Below are 22685 nucleotides of genomic sequence, written 5' to 3' on the forward strand. Positions count from 1 at the left end.
AATTGTATTTTATTATCAAATTACCTCTCTCTCTCTCTCTCTCTCTCTCTCTCTCTCTCTCTCTCTCTCTCTCTCTCTCTCTCTCTCTCTCTCTCTCTCTCTCTCTCCATGACTCTTTTACACCCTCTCATGAAATATATAATCTTTTTCGCCATCTATGTGTGTATGTCCATGAGTATATGTGTGAATATCTTCACTTTCTCTCAACATTCATCTTTCAATCATTATGTTTATATACATCTCTCTCTCTCTCTCTCTCTCTCTCTCTCTCTCTCTCTCTCTCTCTCTCTCTCTCTCTCTCTCTCTCTCTCTCTCTCTCTCTCTCTCTCTCTCTCTCTCTCTCTCTCTCTCTGTATATATGTACATGTCTGTCTTTCTTTTACACCTTATCATGATAAACATAATTAACACAAAGTAATACATCCTTCAAAATCATTTGATTAGTCCACTGTCACTTTAGAACTTCAATTTTCCGCATACTTGTGTATTTTGCATTTCCTCCTATCTGAATGTCTTTCAAGTATTCACATCCCATCTCCATGGTGTGTTCTGTTAATGGAATGAAATGTGTAGTGTGTGGAATTTCCCTTTTCATTAAAAAGTACATGTTCTTCAAATATCCAAGAAAAGCCTTTTTCTGTGCACCAACTACATTTTCGAAATTTTGCATGATCCCTCCATCTTTTTTTGAAAGCGATAAAGCCGTTTCACGCTCCACTGCAGTTTTATGCGATTCTGTTTTAACATGTCTCACTAGGCTTTGTCTCACAAAATTAACACAAGGTACATCAACCCAAACACTTTTTCCCACAACTGCTTTCACTGGCCGTGTAGAATGTTTCTGACATATATTACAGAACATACCTATTAAAAAATAAAATGACAATATTACTGATCTGGCCGTAGAACATAATCTGAACCTGTAGGCCTATGTATCCTTATTTACAATGAGACCCAAAATGTTAAAATTAAAAAAAAACAAAACATTAAAACATCAATAATAATAATAATAAATAATAAATTAAAAATAAAAGAACTAGCCTACGCGCTTTATGATCGCTAGTATGATAAGTGGGTCAAAGTAAGAACGGTAATTTTCTTTCTGTTTAACATTATAAATAAAAACTGCACTTGTATCCATGTTTTTCATTAAAATATATTTTAATATATTGATAAATGCTGGTGTATTTCTGAAGCATTATAATCTGACATCGGTCATTAATTTTAGTAATTAAAACATCGGTGAGACTATTCGTCAAAGTTATGGACATTGATCGGTTTTCGTTTCTGTTGTAAAATCGTATGGACTGTTTTAAGACAGCTGCGTTAAAATTGTAATTAATAAACTAATGAAATAATTGTAGTAAAAATGTAATAGATATATTATATTTAACCTGTAATATCATTTTCATTGTGTGGTTTCATCCGATCCGTGACCGTTCATTTTAGCAAATAACAACGTAGTTACGGTTTCGATATGGTAAATATATACCAGGATTAATGGTGACATGTTTTACTCAAGAATTTCACCTTCAAACATGTTTATTCAATTAATAGGTATTTTCTTTGATTTGTCTTGATGCGTAATTCCCAAGCATACAGACATTATTACAACAAGCAGTTATCTGGCGGATTAGTAGTAGCCGATCACCTGTACCACGTGACCAGCACAAGCCCGCCGACAATTAAAACGGTGCGATCAATGGACCTCAAAGTGAACATCTAAAGAATTGCAGAGATACCAAATGGAAGTGTGATAATTGTGTGGTGAATGACATTACGGATCACAGCTCCATTGTTTTGTATACATGTTACAAATTAAGCTGGCACGGTCCTGCAGTTAAGGCGCTTACCAGACATGAAGGCGCTTACTTGGCTGGCTAAGGGAGCACAGGCTGTGTCGGCTTATCGCTCTAGGGAAACGCCTGAGACGTGTAGATGATTACATCATGGCCTTAGTATGGACTCAACCCATACAGGAGTTCACAGCTCAGTGAGTAAGGTGTAAGACTTGTAGATGCTTACATCACGGCTCAGTACAGACTCCAACCCATACAGGAGTTCACAGCTCAGTGAGTAAGGTGTAAGACTTGTAGATGCTTACATCATGGCTCAGTACGGACTCCAACCCATACAGGAGTTCACAGCTCAGTGAGTAAGGTGTAAGACTTGTAGATGCTTACATCATGGCTCAGTACGGACTCCAACCCATACAGGAGTTCACAGCTCAGTGAGTAAGGTGTAAGACTTGTAGATGCTTACATCATGGCTCAGTACGGACTCCAACCCATACAGGAGTTCACAGCTCACTGAGTAAGGTGTAAGACTTGTAGATGCTTACATCACGGCTCAGTACAGACTCCAACCCATACAGGAGTTCACAGCTCAGTGAGTAAGGTCTAAGACTTGTAGATGCTTATATCACGGCTCAGTACAGACTCCAACCCATACAGGAGTTCACAGCTCAGTGAGTAGGTGTAAGACTTGTAGATGCTTATATCACGGCTCAGTACAGACTCCAACCCATACAGGAGTTCACAGCTCAGTGAGTAAGGTCTAAGACTTGTAGATGCTTATATCACGGCTCAGTACGGACTCCAACCCATACAGGAGTTCACAGCTCAGTGAGTAAGGTGTAAGACTTGTAGATGCTTACATCACGGCTCAGTACAGACTCCAACCCATACAGGAGTTCACAGCTCAGTGAGTAAGGTGTAAGACTTGTAGATGCTTACATCACGATTCCAGTACGGACTCCACCCCATACAGTTCACAACTCAGTGAGTAAGGTGTAAGACTTGTAGATGCTTACATCACGGCTCAGTACGGACTCCAACCCATACAGGAGTTCACAGCTCAGTGAGTAAGGTGTAAGACTTGTAGATGCTTACATCACGGCTCAGTACGGACTCCAACCCATACAGTTCACAGCTCAGTGAGTAAGGTGTAAGACTTGTAGATGCTTACATCACGGCTCAGTATGGACTGCAACCCATACAGGAGTTCACAGCTCAGTGAGTAAGGTGTAAGACTTGTAGATGCTTACATCACGGCTCAGTACGGACTCCAACCCATACAGGAGTTCACAGCTCGGTGAGTAAGGTGTAAGACTTGTAGATGCTTACATCACGGCTCAGTACGGACTCCAACCCATACAGGAGTTCACAGCTCGGTGAGTAAGGTGTAAGACTTGTAGATGCTTACATCACGGCTCAGTACGGACTCCAACCCATACAGGAGTTCACAACTCGGTGAGTAAGGTGTAAGACTTGTAGATGCTTACATCACGGCTCAGTACGGACTCCAACCCATACAGGAGTTCACAACTTGGTGAGTAAGGTGTAAGACTTGTAGATGCTTACATCACGGCTCAGTACGGACTCCAACCTATACAGGAGTTCACAACTCGGTGAGTAAGGTGTAAGACTTGTAGATGCTTACATCATGGCTCAGTACGGACTCCAACCCATACAGGAGTTCACAACTCGGTGAGTAAGGTGTAAGACTTGTAGATGCTTACATCATGGCTCAGTACGGACTCCAACCCATACAGGAGTTCACAACTCGGTGAGTAAGGTGTAAGACTTGTAGATGCTTACATCATGGCTCAGTACGGACTCCAACCCATACAGGAGTTCACAACTCGGTGAGTAAGGTGTAAGACTTGTAGATGCTTACATCATGGCTCAGTACGGACTCCAACCCATACAGGAGTTCACAAACTCAGTGAGTAAGGTGTAAGACCACCACCCGGACTGGTTTTCTCACTGAACTCAAGTTTATTAACAGGGTTCACACAGACCTTGAAAAGTCCTTGAATTTCAGGGTAGTCCTTTAAAGTCCTTAAATTTTGAATTTATGCTTTAAAAGTCCTTGAATTTTGTGACTAAATGCTTGAATTTTACAAAAAACATCCTTAAATTTAAAACTTAAGATCCACTGACAATAAACATAACAACTTTCTGGAAAAAACAATTAAACAGAAAAAACTTTTTGTTGATTTTTCGCTAAAATTTTAAACCTGTTACTGGACATTTTTCACCGGGTATCAAATTATTACACACACACTGAAATGCTGTAACTGCGCATGTGTTGGCGTCTGTTGAATCAGAGAAAAATTAGTCACAAGTGTGTCTATAATTTGAAGTGGGAAGCTAACCTGTACACATTGCAGTATTTAATTAGAAATATTGAACTGTCAGAAATACAGTAAACACTTCGACACTGTATGCTACTAGTGTGTGTGACAGGTAATACTATTTAGTGGTTTAGGCTGGTATTACAGTCAATGTCATAGATGCTTATGGGTTGCATTTAATTGATTACGGTATAGGTGTACTTGAAAAATAGTCCTTGAAAACAAGCCGAAAGGTCCTTGAAAACAATCTGTTTAAGCCTGAATGAACCATGATTAACCTCTGTCCAGGGCAGACCACCCAGATAGCTGAGAGGGAGATTAGAACTGTGAAACCTATTAGATAAAAATGAATGAAATTCTTTTCTAGTTTTTATTTACAAACAATAGAAAGAGGAACCTTTTGGTAACTTGTATGTAATGAAATAATAGGTCCCTGTGTTATTGATACACTACATACCAAACATTCCAGCAAACCAGTGGGTATTGTGTTGCCAGATGACTGAAACACTATATCGTCTTGTTTCCTGGTCATCATCACATACATCAACTTTACGGGACCTTTTCTGGAATTGTTTTCAAGAAGCATACATTCAAATATCGGTCACATAGAAATAAAAACCATGCATATAATACTTTTGACCCCTCCCCACCCCACACCCTTTAAAAAGCAAATAAAATTAACATGTATTTTTTAAACTCAAGAGTTTACTTTAAAAGGCAAAAAAGAGGAAAAAAAAGAAGTAAGAATCATTATAGTATTCTGTTTTGTTTCTTTTCATTTCATTTATTTTTGTGCTTATATTCACTTAAAAGTTCAGACATACAGTTGATGGTACTGTATTTGGGCTGTCTGTTCAGGACAGGCTTAACAGTTAATTGTAAAGGATGAATAGGAGATTGGCTAATTGTAACGGAGTATGAATAAAAAACAAAATTTATCTCGATATAACAATGACCAGTACATGGGGGAAAAGAAAGAAACAAAGAAAAAAAACCCCACACCCATCTAGTTTAGAGTCTGTTCTGGGATGTGAACTGGTCATAAAGCAGCCGGTACTGCCAGCCATAAAAACTGATGTCTTATCAATTCTTTACTTTTTGGCGGACCATTCAAATTTGCGCCTAACTTCCTTCTCAAAAAATGTGCACCAATTATCTTTGGCTTAATCCTACGGGGACTTTCCAATTCCATAGCATCATACTACTTTCCGCCTGTTACCAGCCCCGGTCGGACTGCTGGTGCTCCCTTACACCTGCACAGTGCAGGCGGTTCCCCCCTCCAAACCACCCCACCTCTTTCCTGTCCTGGATGGAGGAGCCGGGCAACTGCCCCGGACAGGCGTGCACTACAACAGCTTGTTCTAAATGTGCACATTAAACACTCTGACCTGACCGCATCACAGAGCACTGCAGGGGTCACACTTGGAGGCAAAAAATAGTCACTCTGTGCCTCAAAACTTTGCCTTAAGTGAAAGGGCGAAATCCACTTTGCCTTCGATTTCTAGGAATTAAAAATATAAATTGTTAAACATTATTTTATTTAAAAGGAAATATTATTTTGCAAAACAAAACATGATGGTCAACGAGAAAGTAAAATATAATTTGTGATTTACATAGACCCAGAACTTGGTTATTATTATATTTTTATGCGGCATGCAAACACATTGTCAGCATAAAATAGAAAACTAGCTAACAATCAGCAAATTCCGAATATATCTGAAGATTCTAAAATTATAATTTGCAGACATTGAATTTGGGAATTGTTTTAGGATTTTCTCGCTCCAGCCAGTGCACCACGACTTGTATATCAAAGGCCGTGGTATGTACTATCCTGTCTGTGGATTGGTCCATGTAAAATATCCCTTGGTGCTAATCGAAAAGAGTAGCTCATGAAGTGGCGACAGTGGGTTTCCTCTCTCTCTATCTGTGTGGTCCTTAACCATATATCTGGCGCCATGTGTTTAGTTCGTCGTTAACTAAAACATTTCCTTCCTTTGTTTTAGGATTCTGCTAAAATTTAACAAATAATTTTGGATTCCATCTCATTATCTTGTGCTTCCTACCACAATCTGGGGATTTGCGGAGATCGTGGAATCCTAGTGATGTCTTTTTAAACAAAACAAACTTTTACTGTTTATTTACAGTAAACTAGGGAAATTGCATTTTTGTTTTTTTACCGACCTGATTATGTCACTTGATATTATGTAGCAAACTAATAACTAGCTATAGGGGTGGAACGAAGCCCAGTGGTAAAGTACTTGCTTGATACGCGGTCGGGCTAGGATCGATCTCAGTTGATGGGCCCATTGGGCTATTTCTCGTTCCAGCCAGTGCACCATGACTGGTATATCAAGGCTGTGGTATGTGCTATCCTGTCTGTGGGATGGTGCATATAAAAATATCCATTACTATTAATGGAAGAATGTAGCGGGTTTTCTAAGACTACGTCAAAATTAACAAATGTGTGACATCCAATAGCCAATGATTAATAAATCAATGTGCTCAAGTGGTCGTTCAGCTATAATATCATTTTATCCTGCTTTTTCTGTTCGTAATGGCATCATTTCCCACTCGTATTCTGATTCAGTACATGTGAGATTTTAAAACATTTTTGGCTTAGTGTTTAAAATGAGACTTATTTGTACCGGTATATTATAATTTATGTGGTAAAAGTTTGCATTTAAAGTTGGTTGTGTTTACCCAGGCTGTGCTGTGATGTTGACCACCGGCTTGGCTCCAACGGTATTGCTGAGATCATGGCCCATCCTTTCTTCAAGGGAGTCGACTGGAAACATATCAGGTAACATATGACACGTAGCCAAAGCTCATGAGCCAAGAGCTATAATTCAAATCGCTCAAATTGCTCCAAAGTTAATTTTCATGAACCATTTCAAATTATGCGCCAAAAAAATTACCTCACGAAATTGTGCAATTATTTAATTTGCGGACATTCAGTTTTCTTATTTCAGTTGAAATTTGTAGGCACTTTACAGTTCGAAAGATTAGCTACTGATTTCATCCAAATCTATGATGTAACGGTTGCCCTCCAAACCGATTCCACGTCGCTATGACACTGCACATTCGACAAGTCTGTGCGGACAATGCATAATGAGACCACCGCGTAAAGGGAGGACGGGTTATAAACACAAAGGAGCTTTTGCATATGGAGCGTTATTTCACTAAAATCAAATTAGTATTACTTATATTTTCGTTTAGATTTCCATTTCCATACAACCAAGTTTTTTGGTCTCTAGTGTTTCTAAGTGCCACAAAATGCTTTTTATATTTTTAACAACGCACATGTGTGGAGAACAGTTCAGGAGTCGAGTTTTAGCTATTTTTACACAATGTTGCACATTCACAGGACTCTTATTTCACTCTCTTGTACTGTTATGTTATCCAAATGTGTTAGGTTTGTAAATAACCAAAACCTTAGTGTCCATTTTTACAGGTTGACACGAGGGCCCTGAGCCTTTAAAGGAATGCCTTAAGCAAGGCTTTTGGGATGGTATGCACTTCAAAGAATAATAATGCAACATATTGCTTGTAATAAAACGTATATTATTATATTTAAGTAATAAAGTTAAATGTGATGGTATTAGATATAATGGGCGCAGCCATTTGTTCCATTCAGTGAAATCGCCCTCTGGCTAGATGGTGGTTACGTAACCTCGACAGCTAATGCAGGAATGAGCCTTCCTGGAAATAGAAAAACAATCTACCTTGGTTTTGCGAGATGATAAAATGGTCATACATTCCAGTAAGCAGCAATAGGACAAGGATATATTATTTGTTCAATAAACACACCATTGTCAAAGTGGCTACCAACAAGTCGAAATAATTAACCATGTTTTGTCAAGCTATAACTACGTACTGAAATGATAACGAGTGTTTTCGTGTTAATTGTGTCATTTGCTGTTAGTTGCTTTACCTGTGATTCCTGATTGGCAGGGGTATTTGATTGGTAACCAGACGAGCCAATTAATGACGCTGTCTAGACACAACAATACATTTACGGTCTTGTGTAATATTACCCCGCACCCCCTTAAAATGGGCTGGAACAGGTTTATTACAGTAAATGTTCTGTTGAAACTTGATTAAAGTAGACTTTCCAGCTAAAACCACAGAAATGACAATTACGTAGGTCTCCAGAAAAGAAAATTATCACTGGTATCTGGGTTGTCTTTTTGCTCAATGTAGCATTCAATAGGCCTAATAGGTCATTGTTTCCTTGGAATATTAGAGGAGAAAATACTATAACCCCATTTTGTTCCGTTAATGCAACTGAAAAGATTTAGTTTACATAGTTATTAATTATGGCTTCATTTATGTTGTTTTACAGTCGGGTTGATCAAAGAGAAGTGCCTTGTCGAAAAATTAACTGCTTTTGTTACACTGTACATACAGATGGTGGAAGCTGGCCGCACTTCGCACCAAGCTAGCTGTCCTAGATGCTCGAAAGAAAAGCGGGGAGGGGGAGGAATAGGTGTCAATATTGTCAGCTGAGGAGGATGATTTACAAGCAACAACAGATTTAGATTATTGTTTTATGCTAACCAGATGACAGGCTATGTTTACTTTATTTTTTTAAATGATTAGCCGTTTGGTTGGAATATCAGAAATAGCACGGTTCTTATGATTTTCATTGTGTGGTTTCATCCGATCCGTGACCGTTCTTTTAGCAAATAACAACGTAGTTACGGTTTCGATATGGTAAATATATACCAGGATTAATGGTGACATGTTTTACTCAAGAATTTCACCTTCAAACATGTTTATTCAATTAATAGGTATTTTCTTTGATTTGTCTTGATGCGTAATTCCCAAGCATACAGACATTATTACAACAAGCAGTTATCTGGCGGATTAGTAGTAGCCGATCACCTGTACCACGTGACCAGCACAAGCCCGCCGACAATTAAAACGGTGCGATCAATGGACCTCAAAGTGAACATCTAAAGAATTGCAGAGATACCAAATGGAAGTGTGATAATTTGTGGTGAATGACATTACGGATCACAGCTCCATTGTTTTGTATACATGTTACAAATTAAGCTGGCACGGTCCTGCAGTTAAGGCGCTTACCAGACATGAAGGCGCTTACTTGGCTGGCTAAGGGAGCACAGGCTGTGTCGGCTTATCGCTCTAGGGAAACGCCTGAGACGTGTAGATGATTACATCATGGCCTTAGTATGGACTCAACCCATACAGGAGTTCACAGCTCAGTGAGTAAGGTGTAAGACTTGTAGATGCTTACATCACGGCTCAGTACAGACTCCAACCCATACAGGAGTTCACAGCTCAGTGAGTAAGGTGTAAGACTTGTAGATGCTTACATCATGGCTCAGTACGGACTCCAACCCATACAGGAGTTCACAGCTCAGTGAGTAAGGTGTAAGACTTGTAGATGCTTACATCATGGCTCAGTACGGACTCCAACCCATACAGGAGTTCACAGCTCAGTGAGTAAGGTGTAAGACTTGTAGATGCTTACATCATGGCTCAGTACGGACTCCAACCCATACAGGAGTTCACAGCTCACTGAGTAAGGTGTAAGACTTGTAGATGCTTACATCACGGCTCAGTACAGACTCCAACCCATACAGGAGTTCACAGCTCAGTGAGTAAGGTCTAAGACTTGTAGATGCTTATATCACGGCTCAGTACAGACTCCAACCCATACAGGAGTTCACAGCTCAGTGAGTAAGGTGTAAGACTTGTAGATGCTTATATCACGGCTCAGTACAGACTCCAACCCATACAGGAGTTCACAGCTCAGTGAGTAAGGTCTAAGACTTGTAGATGCTTATATCACGGCTCAGTACGGACTCCAACCCATACAGGAGTTCACAGCTCAGTGAGTAAGGTGTAAGACTTGTAGATGCTTACATCACGGCTCAGTACAGACTCCAACCCATACAGGAGTTCACAGCTCAGTGAGTAAGGTGTAAGACTTGTAGATGCTTACATCACGATTCAGTACGGACTCCAACCCATACAGTTCACAACTCAGTGAGTAAGGTGTAAGACTTGTAGATGCTTACATCACGGCTCAGTACGGACTCCAACCCATACAGGAGTTCACAGCTCAGTGAGTAAGGTGTAAGACTTGTAGATGCTTACATCACGGCTCAGTACGGACTCCAACCCATACAGTTCACAGCTCAGTGAGTAAGGTGTAAGACTTGTAGATGCTTACATCACGGCTCAGTATGGACTGCAACCCATACAGGAGTTCACAGCTCAGTGAGTAAGGTGTAAGACTTGTAGATGCTTACATCACGGCTCAGTACGGACTCCAACCCATACAGGAGTTCACAGCTCGGTGAGTAAGGTGTAAGACTTGTAGATGCTTACATCACGGCTCAGTACGGACTCCAACCCATACAGGAGTTCACAGCTCGGTGAGTAAGGTGTAAGACTTGTAGATGCTTACATCACGGCTCAGTACGGACTCCAACCCATACAGGAGTTCACAACTCGGTGAGTAAGGTGTAAGACTTGTAGATGCTTACATCACGGCTCAGTACGGACTCCAACCCATACAGGAGTTCACACTTGGTGAGTAAGGTGTAAGACTTGTAGATGCTTACATCACGGCTCAGTACGGACTCCAACCTATACAGGAGTTCACAACTCGGTGAGTAAGGTGTAAGACTTGTAGATGCTTACATCATGGCTCAGTACGGACTCCAACCCATACAGGAGTTCACAACTCGGTGAGTAAGGTGTAAGACTTGTAGATGCTTACATCATGGCTCAGTACGGACTCCAACCCATACAGGAGTTCACAACTCGGTGAGTAAGGTGTAAGACTTGTAGATGCTTACATCATGGCTCAGTACGGACTCCAACCCATACAGGAGTTCACAACTCGGTGAGTAAGGTGTAAGACTTGTAGATGCTTACATCATGGCTCAGTACGGACTCCAACCCATACAGGAGTTCACAACTCAGTGAGTAAGGTGTAAGACCACCACCCGGACTGGTTTCTCACTGAACTCAAGTTTATTAACAGGGTTCACACAGACCTTGAAAAGTCCTTGAATTTCAGGGTAGTCCTTTAAAAGTCCTTAAATTTTGAATTTATGCTTTAAAAGTCCTTGAATTTTGTGACTAAATGCTTGAATTTTACAAAAACATCCTTAAATTTAAAACTTAAGATCCACTGACAATAAACATAACAACTTTCTGGAAAAACAATTAAACAGAAAAAACTTTTTGTTGATTTTTCGCTAAAATTTTAAACCTGTTACTGGACATTTTTCACCGGGTATCAAATTATTACACACACCTGAAATGCTGTAACTGCGCATGTGTTGGCGTCTGTTGAATCAGAAAAATTAGTCACAAGTGTGTCTATAATTTGAAGTGGGAAGCTAACCTGTACACCATTGCAGTATTTAATTAGAAATATTGAACTGTCAGAAATACAGTAAACACTTCGACACTGTATGCTACTAGTGTGTGTACAGGTAATACTATTTAGTGGTTTAGGCTGGTATTACAGTCAATGTCATAGATGCTTATGGGTTGCATTTAATTGATTACGGTATAGGTGTACTTGAAAAATAGTCCTTGAAAACAAGCCGAAAGGTCCTTGAAAACAATCTGTTTAAGCCTGAATGAACCATGATTAACCTCTGTCCAGGGCAGACCACCCAGATAGCTGAGAGGGAGATTAGAACTGTGAAACCTATTAGATAAAAATGAATGAAATTCTTTTCTAGTTTTTATTTACAAACAATAGAAAGAGGAACCTTTTGGTAACTTGTATGTAATGAAACATAATAGGTCCCTGTGTTATTGATACACTACATACCAAACATTCCAGCAGACCAGTGGGTATTGTGTTGCCAGATGACTGAAACACTATATCGTCTTGTTTCCTGGTCATCATCACATACATCAACTTTACGGGACCTTTTCTGGAATTGTTTTCAAGAAGCATACATTCAAATATCGGTCACATAGAAATAAAAACCATGCATATAATACTTTTGACCCCTCCCCACCCCCACCCCTTTAAAAAGCAAATAAAATTAACATGTATTTTTTAAACTCAAGAGTTTACTTTAAAAAGGCAAAAAAAGAGGAAAAAAAAGAAGTAAGAATCATTATAGTATTCTGTTTTGTTTCTTTTCATTTCATTTATTTTTTGTGCTTATATTCACTTAAAAGTTCAGACATACAGTTGAGGTACTGTATTTGGGCTGTCTGTTCAGGACAGGCTTAACAGTTAATTGTAAAGGAATGAATAGAGATTGGCTAATTGTAACGGAGTATGAATAAAAAACAAAAATTTATCTCGATATAACAATGACCAGTACATGGGGGAAAAGAAAGAAACAAAGAAAAAAACCCCACACCCATCTAGTTTAGAGTCTGTTCTGGGATGTGAACTGGTCATAAAGCAGCCGGTACTGCCAGCCATAAAACTGATGTCTTATCAATTCTTTACTTTTTGGCGGACCATTCAAAATTGCGCCTAACTTCCTTCTCAAAAAATGTGCACCAATTATCTTTGGCTTAATCCTACGGGACTTTCCAAATTCCATAGCATCATACTACTTTCCGCCTGTTACCAGCCCCGGTCGGACTGCTGGTGCTCCCTTACACCTGCCAGTGCAGGCGGTCCCCCCTCCAACCCACCCCACCTCTTTCCTGTCCTGGATGGAGGAGCCGGCAACTGCCCCGGACAGGCGTGCACTACAACAGCTTGTTCTAAATGTGCACATTAAACACTCTGACCTGACCGCATCACAGAGCACTGCAGGGGTCACACTTGGAGGCAAAATAGTCACTCTGTGCCTCAAAACTTTGCCTTAAGTGAAAGGGCGAAATCCACTTTGCCTTCGATTTCTAGGAATTAAAAATATAAATTGTTAAACATTATTTTATTTAAAAGGAAATATTATTTTGCAAAACAAAACATGATGGTCAACGAGAAAGTAAAATATAATTTGTGATTTACATAGACCCAGAACTTGGTTATTATTATATTTTTATGCGGCATGCAAACACATTGTCAGCATAAAATAGAAAACTAGCTAACAATCAGCAAATTCCGAATATATCTGAAGATTCTAAAATTATAATTTGCAGACATTGAATTTGGGAATTGTTTTAGGATTTTCTCGCTCCAGCCAGTGCACCACGACTTGTATATCAAAGGCCGTGGTATGTACTATCCTGTCTGTGGATTGGTCCATGTAAAATATCCCTTGGTGCTAATCGAAAAGAGTAGCTCATGAAGTGGCGACAGTGGGTTTCCTCTCTCTCTATCTGTGTGGTCCTTATATCTGGCGCCATATAACCGTAAATAAAATGTGTTTAGTGCGTCGTTAACTAAAACATTTCCTTCCTTTGTTTTAGGATTCTGCTAAAATTTAACAAATAGTTTTGGATTCCATCTCATTATCTTGTGCTTCCTACCACAATCTGGGGATTTGCGGAATCGTGGAATCCTAGTGATGTCTTTTAAACAAAACAAACTTTTACTGTTTATTTACAGTAAACTAGGGAAATTGCATTTTTGTTTTTTTACCGACCTGATTATGTCACTTGATATTATGTAGCAAACTAATAACTAGCTATAGGGGTGGAACGAAGCCCAGTGGTAAAGTACTTGCTTGATACGCGGTCGGGCTAGGATCGATCTCAGTTGATGGGCCCATTGGGCTATTTCTCGTTCCAGCCAGTGCACCATGACTGGTATATCAAAGGCTGTGGTATATGCTATCCTGTCTGTGGGATGGTGCATATAAAATATCCCTTACTATTAATGGAAGAATGTAGCGGGTTTTCTAAGACTACGTCAAAATTAACAAATGTGTGACATCCAATAGCCAATGATTAATAAATCAATGTGCTCAAGTGGTGTAGCTATAATATCATTTTATCCTGCTTTTTCTGTTCATAATGGCATCATTTCCCACTCGTATTCTGATTCAGTACATGTGAGATTTTAAAACATTTTTGGCTTAGTGTTTAAAAATGAGACTTTATTTGTACCGGTATATTATAATTTATGTGATAAAAGTTTGCATTTAAAGTTGGTTGTGTTTACCCAGGCTGTGCTGTGATGTTGACCACCGGCTTGGCTCCAACGGTATTGCTGAGATCATGGCCCATCCTTTCTTCAAGGGAGTCGACTGGAAACATATCAGGTAACATATGACACGTAGCCAAAGCTCATGAGCCAAGAGCTATAATTCAAATCGCTCAAATTGCTCCAAAGTTAATTTTCATGAACCATTTCAAATTATGCGCCCCAAAAAATTACCTCACGAAATTGTGCAATTATTTAATTTGCGGACTCATCTCTTGCACTTGCCAAGTGTGGGCAGTCCCTTGTATCACACACACACACACACACACACACACCCAACCCCTTTCTAGTCCTGGACTGAGGAACCGGTATAAGTCGACGCCTGCACCCATAACAGGCATGTGCTACAACTGCTTGCTCTGAATGTGCCCATTAAAACCTTTGACTTGACCTGACCATAGACCAAGGCTTCACACCTGGGTGGGGTTTTTTTTAATACTTCATGTGTGTGAAGTATTCACTGATATTACTATTTGTGTCTGGTATTTTGATTGGAAGAAGTAAAGGAGTAAAATAAAGTTTTAGATTAGATTTTTAGAATTGTTTGTGTTTTCAGTGGATTGCGATTTAAGGGAGACAACTCTTCAAAGATATTTCATAAGTAAAAGAATTCAATAATCTAAAACACACATTGTCAAATAATATGCTGTAATATCTGCATCAACATTACACATTGATGTTTACCCCATTGTTTATTCCATCGTGGTGACTAATAATACATTTTATTTGTAATGTTTTTGTTCTTTTTATAGGGAACGCCCAGCTGCCATTGCAGTTGAAGTGAAGGGAATTGATGACGCATCCAATTTCGACGACTTTCCAGAAATAGACCTCAAATTACGTAAGTGTCAAAAAATCATCTTGATTAAAGGAGGATTTAGTCAGGGCTCACTCTGTTCCAATTGCTAATTTTTACACACAATGGCTACAACATTCAGTCTTTGGCTAATAAAATATTCCCTAAATTAACCACATTTTAATACTTTTCAAGGAAATACTCAACATATATATCTGAAAATTGACTGAAGTACAATTTGTTCCAGTCTGAGCTGTTTAGTGTTCGTGCTGGGTGCATTATTAATCAAATGTACATTACATTACATTCCATGTATAGTGCAGCGGGACGCAGCCCAGTGGTAAAGCACTTGCTCAATGCGTGGTCAGTCTGAGATCGATACCCGTCGGTGGGCCCACGAGGCTATTTCTCGTTCCAGCCAGTGCACCATGACTGGCATATCAAAGGCCGTGGTATGTACTACCCTGTCTGTGGGATGGTGCATATAAAAGATCCCTTGCTGCTAATCGAAGAGTAGCCCATGATGTGGCGACAGCGGGTTTCCTCTCTCAATATCTGTGTGGTCCTTAACCATATGTCTGATGCCATATAACAATAAATAAAATGTGTTGAGTGCATCGTTAAATAAAACATTTCCTTCCTTTTTCCATGTATAGTATGCATTTCTACCTGTGGCAGAATTATTCAAACATTTTTATTTATTTATTTATTTTTGTTGTTGTTGAGAATATGATGGTAATACAAACAAGATCTTAATGGTTTTCTTCTTTTCTTTCTTTTCTACATTATAGCAAGCACCTGTGCAGCAGCTGAGGCAGTAGAAAGAGATCCAAAGTATAAGGACTGGGTGTTTATCAACTACACATTCAAACGGTTTGAGGGACTTACTCAACGAGGGCCACGGCCATCTCTATACAAGAGCTAGGCAACTTCACCAACTCTGTTGCTGACTCGAGAGCTAGGCAATTTCAAGCACTCTTTGTTATTGACTGGATCTACGCATGTCCAAGGACAGTTTAATGCCAACTCGAGAATTAGATATCATCAAGGACTCCAGTATTAGGAGTTCGGCAGTATCAAGGATGCCATTGCTAATTCATGAGTTAGGTATTTTCAAGAACTCCATCACTAATTCAGGAGTTAGGCATTATCAAGAACTCCATCACTGATTCACCATCAAGAACTTTCTTGCCAGCTCTAGTAAGACCGTTTATAAGATTGTCTATTGCCCACTCTGGAGTTACCAAGGATTCTTTGTTGCCAATTTGAGAGCTAGATAATGTGAATATTTCAATTGCCAGCCCCAGAGACTGTACAAGCAGTAATCCTTTTACTTTGTGTTTTGTTGAAGGTGCTGGATGTATAGTGGATGTGGGAATACCAAGCGAAAGCAACAACCACACACGTAACTTATACCAAAGCCATTTACAGACATGTCAGTTTGTGAGAATGTGTGTATGTACGTGTGCCACCTCATATTTGTGATGGGTCATTTACAGCAGGGGGATTTGAAATAAGTCTTCAAATGTCAGCAATTTCATATACACACAGGTAGTCTGTGGTATTGCATTGAAAGACAGAGACAGACAGAGAGAGAGAGAGAGAGGGGGGGGGGGGGGGGGGGGGGGAGAGGGGGGAGGGAGGGAGGGAGAGAGAGGGGGGGGGGGGAGGGAGAGAGATATTTGAAAAGTTCAGTTTGATGAAAATGTAGCCAACTTATTTTTATCTTCGCTAAAGAAAATACAGCTAAATAAGGGCTCATTAAAGTTGCTGTTTTCCTGGTAAACTTTTTGATGAATTTGTTAGAAATTTGTCTGTCATCAATCACTAACTTGTACTCCTAAAGTATTGTGGATGATTAAATGTCACATATAATTGTGAAGCCTTTGTGAGCGATAACAAAGTCAGTTCATTTCAAAGTGCACCATCTTTTATTATATGATACAAGATAGTTTGTGAAAGTACAACAGAAGAAATTATTTAATATGCTATATGTTATGATCAGAGAAGTGCTATGTCCAGTAGTGTGAATACCTGTATACATCTTATTCAGGCAGTGTTGGTGTACTGTTATTTAGTTACGCTTGTTAACAATAATTTAACAATATGACAATGTAAAACAAAATATATTTAAAAATGTTTAGGCTTTAAACCATGTAACTTTTCAATGGTTATTGTTTCTTGACTCATGTTAACAAAACAGAAAGGTGAGATTTAGATATTAATTTTACTAAGCCTCAACATTACATCACGAATCAGTTGGTGAGGTATTTAATTTGAGGGAATTATTGTTTTCTTTATTTTTACAACGATCTAGACATTTTATAATTAACTTAAATATTAGAACAGAGCAGACCTTGCTTGGTCAACATGGCTAACCATACAACATTTTTTTTTTTTTTTATTCAAAATTATTATTGCTTGGTATTTGTGTGTTATTAAATTAATAAATGCCAGTTCCCCATTGGGGCCTGTTGGGCTGTATCTCATTCCAACCAATACTCTACAGCTCGGGTAACAAACATTGTCGTATGTGTTATCCTGTCTGTGGGAAATTGCATATAAAAGATCCCACAAGAATAGCGCAACATGTGGTGGCAGTAGGTTTTCTCTCTTAATTACCTCAGAGATCCTTAACTATGTTTGATGCCATATAATCGTAATTAAAATGTGAGTGTTGTTAGCTAAACACTATTTCTCTATTTTTGTCAAATCATTGAAACTAAATAGTTTTGTTTTGAAATCAAATAGAAACCACTCAAATGTGTTGCATTAACAAAATGTTTTGAGAAGAGAGACCAACTCTCTATTTGTACTAAATGTGCCACCTTCTTTAAATTCTTCTTCGTCGTACTCTTAGTTGTCATCTGTCATATGAGCAGAAATGCATTGAGCTGCGGTTAGGCACCTCCCTACAAGTAGTTTTGCCCAGCTCATCCGTCTTCGGCAGTGGTCCATATAAGTCTAGCCTCTACCCTTCAACCAATCCAGTCTGGGTGGCCCTACCAGGAGTTGAAGCTCCCGCTTGCATAGCTCTCTGGGTCATTGAGACATGCAAGCCACCTCACCACAACAAGGAATGGACCATGAGGTGCACCTTCTTTAAATAAGTATTAATATTTTTATTATTATAGTCCTCAAACATTTGTATAAAGTGTTCTGTTAAAGGTATATTGTCACAGACCACTGACGTATTTAATGGTTAACAAAGTATTACCTGAACAAAAATAATTTGATTTGTCCCTAAATGTACTTTATTCAACCATCTTCATAACCACCATACTCCATTTATTAATGACATTTTGTAAAAATAATTGAATTATGGCAATGGTCCATAATTCAAAAACTAAAATTGCCAAGAGGGATGACATGGATTTCAGTTAAGGTGATGGGATAGCTAGCTTTTGTTTCCAACAATTAATGTAATTTTTATTTATTATCCATTTTTAGAGAAATACGGTCCTTAAATCTGTGACAGTATGCCTTTAAAAAAGAAAAAAAACTCTGTCCAGAAAAAAGTTAAACCTTGAAACTTAATGTCACATCCTAAAGTGTAGCGTGATTGCTTTCTTTGTATGCATGAATATGTGCTTTGACATGTCTCCAATGACTTTGTTGTAAGCTTGTGTCCGATGTATCATTGTTCATTTAATGTCATTTGCAGAGTTCATTATATTTATTAGACGACCATCCATGCATTAATGTCTTTCATCAATTGGTTTTAGCGTGTTTACGATTCACATGAGGGAAGTTGAAACAAATCAATTTTAAATGTACACAGGGATTTATTAATTGAACAATTATTCATTTTGTTAATGTGTTTCCTTTTTTTTGGTTAAAATAATGACTTGCCAAATATGTTGTAAAAGGTAATTTTTTTGCAATATTTTCTGGTATTTTGTTTGTGTTAAAGAATGTATTAACTTCTAGTACTATTTGAAATTCTCAGAATCAGTTTGGCTTCCAGAATAATGATATTAGGTTTCCGGCATTACAGGTATATTTATTTTAGAAATAAAAGATTCCTGGAAGTATTCCAACGCAAGTACAATGTATTTGATGCTTTTGACAAGGTTTGTAACAAAATGTTATTCTCGGAGCTGTATGCTGTAGTAATAGGTCGTGTGTAAAAAGAATATGTTTTGCCAAATTAAATATCCGTTCTAAATTATTGGTCGTGCCTAATGCCCTATTTGTCAGTATTTTTGTAAATACAGTGCAACCTACCTAAGCCAGATCTTGACAATGTTGGACTCCTGCTAAAACCAGCCAAATGTCTGGGTTCTGGATGTTTTATTTAGGAGTGAATTAAAATCCTTAATAAACCAGAAGCTGTGTTCTCAAAGTGGTGTATACTGCCCGTTGTGCATTTCAAAGTAATAACGTTTGTTAAGCCACTATACGTATTGATTGAAACAGTTTATATTGGTTTTAAAAACAAATGGATATCAACTTTACTAGGACATAGCCTAAAATTCCCCATTAAATTAAAAAAATAGTTGATTGCTCCAAGACATGGTGAATAATTATAAATTACACACACATACATATACATACAATGTGTTTTTGGCAAGAATGTATTTATGAAATGGTGACCAAAACAGAAACCCTGGATATACCAGATCTCTCTCTAAATTAAATAAATGTTGAGATCCCAAGGTGATCTGGGTTTAGACAGGTTCCACTGGACAATACGTAATGTTTCTCAAGACTAATATTGTTAGAAAATGCCATTGATGACATATTTGGCTGTGTAACAGTATCCAGTGTTTTGTGTGTTAACTTCTGTTTTTTTGTTGGAATAGGGTGATTTAAGATAAAATAGAAGTAAATTTGTTTTAATGTGCTCTTTCTAGGTTACTCTTCAATATTATGAATGTTCATACACAATTTGTTAGTTATTCATGGGTTAATAACCCTTAATTTATATTTCTGATGTGCTATGATATTTCATTCATAACTTGGATATTTCTCTGTTGTCCCATCCAAGGGAGATAATCCCTAACTGACATTGCCACTATTCTAGGATATTTTAGTTAATCTTCTCACGGCTTGAAAATTTTGGAGGTGTTCCCTAATGTACATTGCTAATGTTATTAGGATAATTTAGGCAATTTTTTTTTTTTCATACCTGGAACTGCTGTGCAGTAACTTATACATTTATCACTAAAAGGGTTAAAAGTTGGAATAATGGAAAAGAAAAGAGGAAAAAAGAAAAAAAAAAGTTCTGGAAAGAACCTTTATAAATAATGTAACACCGGTGCATTATTATTTTTAGGCTGGAGACTTCCTTTACTTTTCTTTTTCCAAAGTCTTTATGGTATATGCCATGCAGTTGTCAGACTAATATTAACATCTTTATTTATTAGGCTTTCTGCCTGCACAGATTAATGCATGCACCAACTTATTAAAAAAAAAAAAAATCAATATACATTTTACATTCCAACATTTTCCTTATTTGTGTATGTATATAAATATATGTATTACTCTACCCAGTGAATTGGAAAGCTTAGCTTACGCTGTTGATTTAGTATTTAAATATTCAAGGATAACGGTGAACAACACTAAAGGTGTATAGGAATGATATGGAATACCTTGTTAGCTTGATTTGTTTTCACGAGGACATTGCACCATGTTAGTTCTGTTTGTTGATTGGTACTTTTCCATTATTGCTCGTATTTTTGTAGCCTTGTTCAACCACTAATCACAGATATAAGATGTTAATATTTCAAGCAAGAAATCGGTTTGGCGAAATCTTATTTAAGTGAACTAAGTACATACATCTAAGCCTCACTTAAGTGTCTAACCAAGGCAATTGCAACACTGTCTTAAAAAAACACCAAAAAAAACAAAAATTGAAAAATAACGAAACAAAAGAAAACCATGCATTTGCTCCATTGTCTACTTTTAAAAGGAAGGGCTGTTTTATGAGTCTTGCCGTATAGACAGGATAGCACACACCATTTGTGGAGCACTCGTTGGATAAGAAATAACTTGATGTGTCAGTGTTTGAATTTGATACAAGTCCAGATCTGCATGAAACTTTAGGAATTATAGGTTGTGTTGCCATATGGTGGCATTGGTTTAATTCTTTGCATTTTTTACTAATTAACATATTTGTATGTACAGAAAGAGAAAACATTTCTTATTTGAGACTCATTTGTGAACAGTATTGATTAGCTGTTTTGTAAAGGTGTTTTTTTTAGAAAAGATTATTAAAGGCCACTATGGCCTTATGAAGATCAAAAATCTTTTCTTTCTTTTTTGTTTGTCTGCAGCTTGCATTACATTCTGAAAGTAGATGTGTTGGATTTCAGGAACTAATTGCTTAAACAACTTGGCATTTAACAGAAATATGAGCCAAACCATTGTTTCCTAAAGAAAGACCAAACTTAATGCATTTCAAGTCCTATTCAAGTATTCTTGATGTGTCAATTGCCAATTATGAAACACTTGTTTTCCCCCCAATTTTTTTAAAATATATCTTGTACCATGATGACACGTTAGAAAACAGTCTTACATGGGGTGGATACGGATTTTTCTTGGGATGGTATACAATTCAAAAGCACACTTTCTGAGGTATTAATTTTTGGTAAATGTATCATAAAATCATATGCAAGCTTACGGTAATTAATGCACTATAGCGCTTGGGGAGGGGAGAACATTCCATGAACCCCCCTAAAATACACCATTGAATAGTTATAGAGATGCTTAATGCAGATTTGATGGCACTAGGTTAACCATATGGAAACATCACTGTAACGAGGTGGCCTTAAATAGGTGTTTGTTAATATAGATTATCTTTACTTAGTCACGTTGTGACTATTGTGTGTAAACAGATTTTCTCTGCTAGAATAACTAAGTTAAGCTACAAGATGGCCTCATCCGACAGGTGGTTGCTTAAAACAAGTTAGTATGACTGCTTAATGTAGATGATTATTGCAGCTTGTTTGACTATATTTTGCACAAATTAATAGCCCGTGTCATGTATTTGTGTTATATAAATTAAAATGCCGTCTTTTTTTTAATTCAGTCTTTTCATTCACGGTTGTTAACACAAACACTAAGTAGGATTAATTTTTGGATATGATTAAGATGCCAACTGTATACCAACTTGGTATATTTGCAGATGGGATATTATTGAAAAATTTAAGTATGATATTGCCATGAGGATGTATAAAATGCATTGTTGCCGGTTGGTAATTTTAAAAAGGTACACTGAACCAACATCCAGATTATGCTAAGGTTTCCATACTTTGTTTTTGTCAGTTTGTAAAATGGGTTTAGTGTTGAACATTGTTCAAGTGTTTGTAATACAATCACATTTGTTTCAAATAATAATAAGAATAATAAGACAAATCAATAGCACACTGACACCTTTTGTTCTGGGAATTATGCTTCTGTTTGAAACAAGTTTTTTTATTGGTTGTCCAGTCAGGGCTTCCGCCATCTCTGGTCTTCAGAGTCTGCTGAATTTTTATTGGACTACCATATTCCTACTTGAGCTAAAGACCAATCACAAATCTTGTTATTTCATTTTCTCAACCAATCAAGTGATGTGTAATTAAGACCAGCTTAAAGGTAAATATTTTCTTCTTTTTTTTTTGTGTGTGCGTTGAACTTCTGTGATAATCTGAATC

General features: G+C 37.8%; 1 protein-coding gene across 1 annotated transcript in view; it reads left to right on the top strand.

The window, feature by feature from the left end:
- The window catches only part of LOC121381501 (serine/threonine-protein kinase 38-like), a 65448-nt gene extending 48801 nt beyond the window's left edge, over nt 1-16647 (top strand). The window contains exons 12-14 of the mRNA XM_041510822.1: nt 6843-6938; nt 15002-15090; nt 15837-16647. Coding sequence (XP_041366756.1) covers nt 6843-6938; nt 15002-15090; nt 15837-15970 — 319 coding nt within the window. The 3' untranslated portion in view covers nt 15971-16647. The remainder of the gene's footprint in view (nt 1-6842; nt 6939-15001; nt 15091-15836) is intronic.
- Nucleotides 16648-22685: the final 6038 nt, after the last annotated feature.

Source organism: Gigantopelta aegis, chromosome 9, assembly GCF_016097555.1.
Source record: "Gigantopelta aegis isolate Gae_Host chromosome 9, Gae_host_genome, whole genome shotgun sequence".
Taxonomy (NCBI): domain Eukaryota; kingdom Metazoa; phylum Mollusca; class Gastropoda; order Neomphalida; family Peltospiridae; genus Gigantopelta; species Gigantopelta aegis.